Source organism: Telopea speciosissima, chromosome 3 (assembly GCF_018873765.1).
Source record: "Telopea speciosissima isolate NSW1024214 ecotype Mountain lineage chromosome 3, Tspe_v1, whole genome shotgun sequence".
Taxonomy (NCBI): Eukaryota; Viridiplantae; Streptophyta; class Magnoliopsida; order Proteales; family Proteaceae; genus Telopea; species Telopea speciosissima.
This window is the reverse complement of record NC_057918.1, coordinates 33289810-33297413: the sequence shown is the minus strand read 5'-3', so window position 1 is coordinate 33297413 and position 7604 is coordinate 33289810. Positions and strand designations below refer to the sequence as shown.

At 37.7% G+C, this 7604-nt stretch overlaps 1 protein-coding gene across 2 annotated transcripts; it reads left to right on the top strand.

Annotated features, from left to right (window-relative positions):
- The first annotated feature begins 1617 nt into the window (after positions 1–1617).
- LOC122656206 (probable CoA ligase CCL7) lies at positions 1618–7321 on the top strand. Of its 2 annotated transcripts, none has more exons than XM_043850679.1 (6): positions 1618–2672; positions 2920–3109; positions 3942–4087; positions 5098–5165; positions 5276–5457; positions 5567–5743. In XM_043850679.1, the coding sequence occupies exons 1-5, from the start codon at positions 1659–1661 to the stop codon at positions 5430–5432; spliced, it is 1575 nt and encodes a 524-aa protein (XP_043706614.1). In that variant the 5' UTR covers positions 1618–1658; the 3' UTR covers positions 5433–5457; positions 5567–5743. The 2 variants fall into 2 exon arrangements, with proteins under 2 accessions (XP_043706614.1, XP_043706613.1); XM_043850678.1 differs by lacking the exon at positions 5567–5743 and adding an exon at positions 7078–7321 and having other exon boundaries at positions 1619–2672; positions 5276–5378.
- The last annotated feature ends 283 nt before the right edge of the window (positions 7322–7604 follow it).

Genomic DNA, 7604 nt, shown 5'->3' with positions numbered 1-7604 from the left:
GTAGACAATCGGATTTATCTGGTTAAATTCCCATGAGTAAAGAAGAAAGAATCAAACTCAAACGATTGAACCCATATTATAAGACCAAATCTACACTCAATTAACTGTCCATAGTCAAAGAACTTAGAAGAAGGGGGAAAAATCAAACTCAATCGATTGAACCCATATCATAAGACGATGGGAAAGACCAGCAAACATTAAGCAAGAGAGATAGAGAAATTTTAATTTTTATCCAACCTTCGACTACAAGGAGCACTCTTCCATATTCATGATTCATGACATTGAACAAAATGCGATCCTCAAGGAAAAATGTTAGGTAGGGCAGTGGAAAACGGAAACCCATCTATAGAACATTGGAGAAAACACCCACGACATTATAAAAAACAACAACGAACAATGGAAAATAGATCAATCAAGAGAACAAAAATAAATCAACGACAAACTAAAAATAACCCAATAGGGGGAAAGTGATGACGAACTACACCTCACTAGAAACAGAACTATGTTGTGTTCTTCCAACAATCTTTTCTTTGCTTATAATAGTGATCAAATGGGGCTTTTTCTATGCTGAGTCCATCAATTTAAGGATAAATACAGAGTTACCTATCTCATTTCCTTCTATGTTTTTGACATTTTTCAGAAAACGGTCATTGGGTTCTTTTTAATCCTTCCTATTTATCATTCATCTTCTCATGATTTCATCTTTATTTAAGAAAAAAAAAAATTCTTATCATGATCAAGCAGTTGGCTGTGGAGGAGGTGATTCCGCCATGGACGAGGTCAATTTCTTGACCAAATTTGGGTCTCCTCTGTTTCTTACCCAATTTGATGTTTCGTTGATATCAGATGGTCTTTAATTGTTTAGAGAATTCCAGGAAGAACAACAGAGAAGATTGAGAAGTTCTGGACCTCAAGTTATTCCACAGAAACGGATTGTGGTTTTCTTGTGTATCTCGGCAAGCAGTCTTTGTATTTCTTCTCTTTCTTCTCTCCGGCAATTCTTCTCTTTGAGATTGAGTTGTAGGTTATGTGAGGAAGAGAGTGGTGTGAGGAAGAGAATGACTTTTAGTTTTGAGGGTAAAATCGTAAATCAACACTGATGAAGAATAGTTTAAGAATTTAAATTTATTTAATTGACTGGCATAAAACTATCAGTAGAAACCAATTTGTCATATTGTGGTCTAGTACAGGGGTGATTTAAGTATTTTCAAAAAATCAGGAAGTGATTTGAATTTCATTTAAAAATCAGGGACTCACGGGTAATTTACCTAAAAAAAATTATTAATAGAGTAATGGCTAATGGACTAGCAATGGTGACGGAAGCAAATTCTAGAAAACAAAATGAAAAAGGATTGGACCCACCTGCTGCCACGTGGTGACATGATTTACATTGTCATATCCTTCGTCCATATTGTCCAATTCATCGTCATCTTCCTTCTTCTCTTGATTTTCTCCGTAATGACTTCCTTGGTTCCTCGTCCCTCCTCTGCGCAAAGAGACTAATTAGATGATTTTCATTCTCTCCTGTTCATCTTCTACTCTTCAACTAAGCTTTCACTAATAGGAAATTAATTGTACAGAAGTAGAAGTGGAGGTTCTCTCTCTCTCTCTCTCTTTCTCTACAATCATCATCGTTACTCAAGTATAGTCAATTGGGAATGGAAAAATCTGGGTATGGAAGGGATGGAATCTACAGATCCCTCCGTCCTCTCGTCATCTTCCCCAAAGACCCAAACCTTTCTATGCTTCCTTTCCTTTTCAGAAACTCATCTGCATACTCCGACAAGCTTGCACTCGCCGACGCAGATTCCGGCGAAACACTAACATTCGCCCAGTTCAAGTCCATGGTAGCTAAGGTTGCCCATGGTCTGCTCCGTTTGGGTATCAAGAAAGGCGATGTCGTCCTTATTTTCTCCCCTAATTCCATCCAATTCCCTCTCTGTTTCCTGGGCATCGTCGCTCTCGGGGCCATTGCCACCACTGCTAATCCTCTCTACACCACGGCTGAGCTTTCCAAGCAGTTAAAGGACTCTCGTCCCAAGCTTGTCATCACCGTTCCTTCCCTGTGGGACAAGGTCAAGGATTTCGGTCTGCCGGCCGTGATGTTGGGACCTCTCAATGTTTCGCCCCCGGTGGTCTCCGGAGTCGGAATCACGTCTTTTTCCGACCTGATTAATTTGGCCAGAGGACCCGTCTCCGATTTTCCCCGGGCTTCGGTCAAACAATCCGATACGGCCGCGCTCTTGTACTCCTCTGGCACCACGGGGACAAGCAAGGGCGTCATTCTGACACACCGCAATTTCATCTCTGCCGCTCTCATGGTGACCAATGATCAGGACTTTGCCGGCGAGATGCACAATATCTTCCTCTGCTTCCTTCCCATGTTCCATATATTCGGACTCTCTGTCATTACCTATGCCCAGTTGCAGAGGGGCAACTTGGTTATCACACTCGGGAAGTTCGATATCGATATGGTTCTAAGAGCAGTGGAGAAGTATAAGGTGACCCATATGTTTGTAGTTCCACCGGTGATGATTGCTCTGGCAAAGCAGAATGTGCTCAAGAAGTACGATCTCTCGTCTCTCAAGAACCTTGGTTCTGGCGCGGCTCCCCTCAGTAAGGAAATAATGGAGAAATGTGCCAAGAACTTGCCTCACGCCGATATTCTTCAGGTACTTCTACAGTTCTATTCAAAACTCAACTTGAAGCTACAGTTCTAGGATTTATGCATTGTGCCCCAAACAAACTGTAATAGTACTATCAATGATGTGAAAACTTTTGGCTTTGGTTCCTATAGGGGTTACCTTTCTGATGATTTCTACTGAGATGTTTGGAAGCATACCCAACAGTTTCCGAAATGTAGCTTAGAGTATGAAAGATGCATCCTGTTTTGACATGAACTCTGTGGTCTTACAACAGGGCTATGGGTTGACTGAAAGTTGTGGAATTGTTACACTTGAGAATCCGAGACAAGGAGCTCGTCATTCTGGTTCAACTGGACCCCTTGTTCCAGGAATTGAATCCCAAATAGTTAGTGTGGAGACACTTAAGCCTCTTCCTCCCAATCAATTAGGGGAAATATGGATCCGAGGATTAAATATTATGCAAGGTATTGTGTTGAACTTTGTAGTTTCTATTTGTTCTCTCTGAAAATGTATATTGTTATATTTTTCCATATTTTATTACATGATGCTGCTATGTCTACCACTATTTTAAACTGGATTACCTTTGAAACTTCAGTGTAATTTATGATGATTATGAACTATGTCAAATCAATTACCGGAGTCTTGCTCATGTCAAACTTGGCTGTAAACACCATTAGTTGGGGTTTAACCTAATGGTGTTTAACAGTGTTTGGACCTGCTTACGCAGAGGATTAGACTTTTACTTTTTGTGCTTGTTTTATTGTTTTTTGGATAAAGTACATCCTGTGATTTTGGTCATTAGTTCAATGATCATGGAATCTGAACCATGATCCAATTTAGGACTCTGTTTTCTGATACATGACCATTCAAGTGCAGCTATTTCTCATTGATCATTACCTGATAAATTTATGTTGTATTTGAGCTTTATGTATAATATTATAGTGCACAGAAGAGTGTTTTGTAGCTGCTATCACTTCTGTCAACAAGATGTTATCAAAGAGTCTTATAAAAAATGAAAAGATTGACCATATAAGTAGCACTTATAGAAAGAACTGTCAAACATGCTTGTTATTTATATGTCATGAGGTGAATGTTAGGTTGAAATCTAATTTGGTTATTGATCTGTTATTTGGATATTCTGAACTTTATGGAAGAAACTTGGGAATGGTTATGCATTCATTTTGACCTTCGTGTAAAATAGCGTTTTCTTGGGGCTTTGCATATCAACTTTTATAGTTACTAGTATCCTTAAGGTAATTCACTCATTTTCAGTACTGATTTTATAGACTTCTACAGGTTATTACAACAATCCTGAGGCCACAAAGTTGACCTTAGATAATCGAGGCTGGTTACATACCGGGGATCTAGGATATTTTGATGATGAAGGACAGTTATTTGTTATCGACCGAATAAAAGAGCTCATAAAGTATAAAGGATTCCAGGTGAGACATACTATGTGTTGATTGTTTATCTCTTTATGTTTATATTATTTTTCTTATCATTCTTTTATAGTAAAAGTATCTGTTTCATTCTGAGGATGTGAATATCATAGTTGTCACGGCATCTAGACGATCCTTGGTGTTGGAGGGAAAAAATCAAGGCGACACCAACAAGGCATTGGCAGGGGTTTTGAAACTATAGATGTGGATACATGTGTGTGTGTGTGTGATTTTGCTTATATATTTTAAATTATAGATACAATAATCTGAACGTATTGGACCTGTTTGAAGCATGCAGGCGTTTGCAGACTATCCTTACTTAGGAACTTCACATTTTTGCACTATGGTTTTTGTGTGATGTAGCGTAGTTTAGAGCAAACCTTCTATTCATTTTAACTAACTTAGTCATACGTGTTTGTCGTAGATGCTAATTCGAGTTGGTTATTTATATAGATGATTTTCTTTTTATTTGATTTTTATTCTACTTAATTTCATTCTTTTATATTTATTCAATTTTCAATTCAACAAATTCGATTGATTGATACTAAAATTTGATGATGCTTACCTCTCAATCTGCAACTATGGAATAAACATCAAAGCTCTATGCTCTAGCAATTATTAAATTTGGATTATGAAACTAAGTTTTCTCTGGTGAAAATATTAGCAGGACTTTATGTTACATCTTTTCAGTTGTTGCACCATGACCTATGATTCTTCTGTTGCCTTGTTGGCTTTCTTCGAAAATTCTGGGTCAGCGGACAGGAGAATGTAGTGGATATGTTAATTTTTTTTTTCTCTTGTATTATGACAACTACTTTGGCAATGGATCTAGAGTTCATGAGTCTGACTCTGCTTTACCGTGTCAAAATGGGTTGGATGGTTTCGATGTGTCTGGATATTGTTGGGTTTGTAAAGCAACAAATGTTTTTCTTCTCAAAATTGTCTGCATGTTCCTATTCTATGCTTTCTTTCTGCTATATATGAATATTCATCCATGTCCTTGATTCTGTTAGGTGGCACCAGCCGAGCTTGAAGGAGTTCTTCTCACTCATCCAGACATATTAGATTCTGTTGTCATCCCGTAAGTTGTTGATGTTGATTAATTCTAAAACTCTAACATAACTCGCAGGAAATGTAGCAAGGATTTGTATAATACTATTATTGATAGTAGAGCATTATTTTACCTCATAGATTTCCTGATGATGAAGCTGGTGAGGTCCCAATTGCATATGTTGTCCGTTCACCTAACAGCTCACTAAGTGAAGAAGAAGTTCAGAAATTTGTTGCAAAGCAGGTAGAGGAAAATGTTGGTTTACTTCTTTTTTGTTCTATGTGTATGCATCCTTGACTTGTGAGATTAGCTTGAGTGTCCAACATTCTCCGTTTTGACTCCGTGAAACCCTTTGGCGCTGAGAAAATGACAAAAGTAGTTTTTCACTCCCGGGGGGGGGGGGATAACCCTTACATGTGAGGGATCTAGTGGTACTGAATTTGTTGAATCAGGTTACCCATTCACTACATGACCTCATTGCCAACCTGTCTTTGTCCCTCCCGCTCCTCTTTGCTTAGTGACATTTAACTGCCCACTCCCATTCACTTCTCACTGTTGTGTAACTAACTTAAATCTTACTAAGAATGGTAATTAAACTTTCCTATTATATTTTCCTATTTATATCCAAGTAATCTGGTTGAAAAGTGAAGTAAATTTTACGTGGAAGTAGTTTTCTGTCCGGGAGTGTGGCCTACGCCAGCACTCCATGTGTCTCTCTCTCTCTCTCTCTCCCCCCTTAAAACAAGAGGCCAGAGGTGTCTTTTCATATGGGGAGGAGCAAGATAGACTCGAGGGAGTGCTGGCATAGGCCACACTCCCGGACAGAGTTCTTTTTCCCATTTTACTTATTATATTTAGTAAGTTACATAATCATTATTGGTAATGATTAGAAATCTTCCATTTTGTTTTCTGTTTATTTTTAATTCCTCCCCTTCACTTTACTGTTAACCAGACGGAGCCTCAATAATTCAACATTGTCTAAATAAGTCAAATTATTATTTTCTTCTTTATGCTTTTCAAAATCCTTAAAGTTTCCCTTATAATACACAAAATTCATTTGCATTGCCCTTAAAATGCACAAAATTCATTTGCACTTTTCTTGATTAAAATGATGCACAAAATAAGGAATTCAATAAGTCAACACAATTAAAAACAACACATTATTTTGCTTCTAATAAAGTGCCCTTCCCCATCTTAGGCTTGATGTGGTTGCAGTGTGTCACTAAAATAGGAGATCCTCTGGACCAACCATTGAAGCTCAATAATCATTTCACTCTATCTCTATGCTTTCTTATGCATTTTTACCAAAGAGTTTAGTGAAGTGGTTGAAATTCAGAAGTGCATGGTTTTCACTGACTGCCAACTGCCAGGATTGGATGGTCATACTGCTTCCTTTTTGAACTGTTTCTCACTAGGACCCTTGACCTGGCCATGGACTGTCCAGTTGGATGGTCAGCACTGTTGACCAGTCTGAATGAACCTCAGTCGTTTTACTTTTTGAGCGTGAATTTTGCTATATGGTATTCCTTGAAAACAAGACCTCTTGATGTATTAGGAGTGTCTGAACTCTAAATCACTTGTCCACACATGATTTTCTTACCAAAAACATGACCTCTTCAACTGTGGGTAACTGGAAGCAGTACTAATTCTTTTCTTTTTTTTTTGATCTTTAAGCAGTACTAATTCTTGATCTCTTGGTGAGGTGCTTAAGCATATCGGTTTGAATATAAATTATTTTTTACATATGTGCTTTTTGAAATGGTCCGATGCAAGCACAGATCTTAGCATCCCATGTATAATTACATTGTTTTTTCATTCTCATTTCATCTTTCACTATCATAAAGAGTTTTTTATTCTTTAAAAGGGTGATATAAGGATATGCATATTGAATTTGAGCATTCTTCTACATGCAACTTGATTCAAAATTTGTCTTCTGTTACAGGTTGCACCATTCAAAAGATTGCGAAGTGTAACATTCATAAGTACTGTTCCAAAATCAGCTTCCGGAAAGATCCTTCGAAGAGAGCTTATCCAGAAAGTCCGATCCAAACTATGAGGTGCTAGGATTATCATCACCCATGCCTTCACCTTTTCCATTGTTAATTAACCAGAAATGAAAATAATTCAGGGGACTCTGCATGCAACACAACTATTTTAGATGGAATGGATTCTTTTTTCTCACGAATGATTTTTTTTTTGTTTTGTGTAGAGGGAAAATAAAAATAAGTCAATAATGAAATGTATAGGAACTTTATTTAGATTGTTCAAAAAGTCATATGGGTCTCCCCATTTGGGGTATCTGCATTTATTGATAGTTGCCTCTGTAATTTTTAAGGCACATTATTTCATTTTGGTAGACCATAAAACTCTTGGAGAGAGCAGCTTTTTTTTGAGACATTGTACCCTTCGAGATTCCAGTTGTCAGAGTAAGATCTATTAGAAGATACTATGAAGCACACTAAGAGAAGA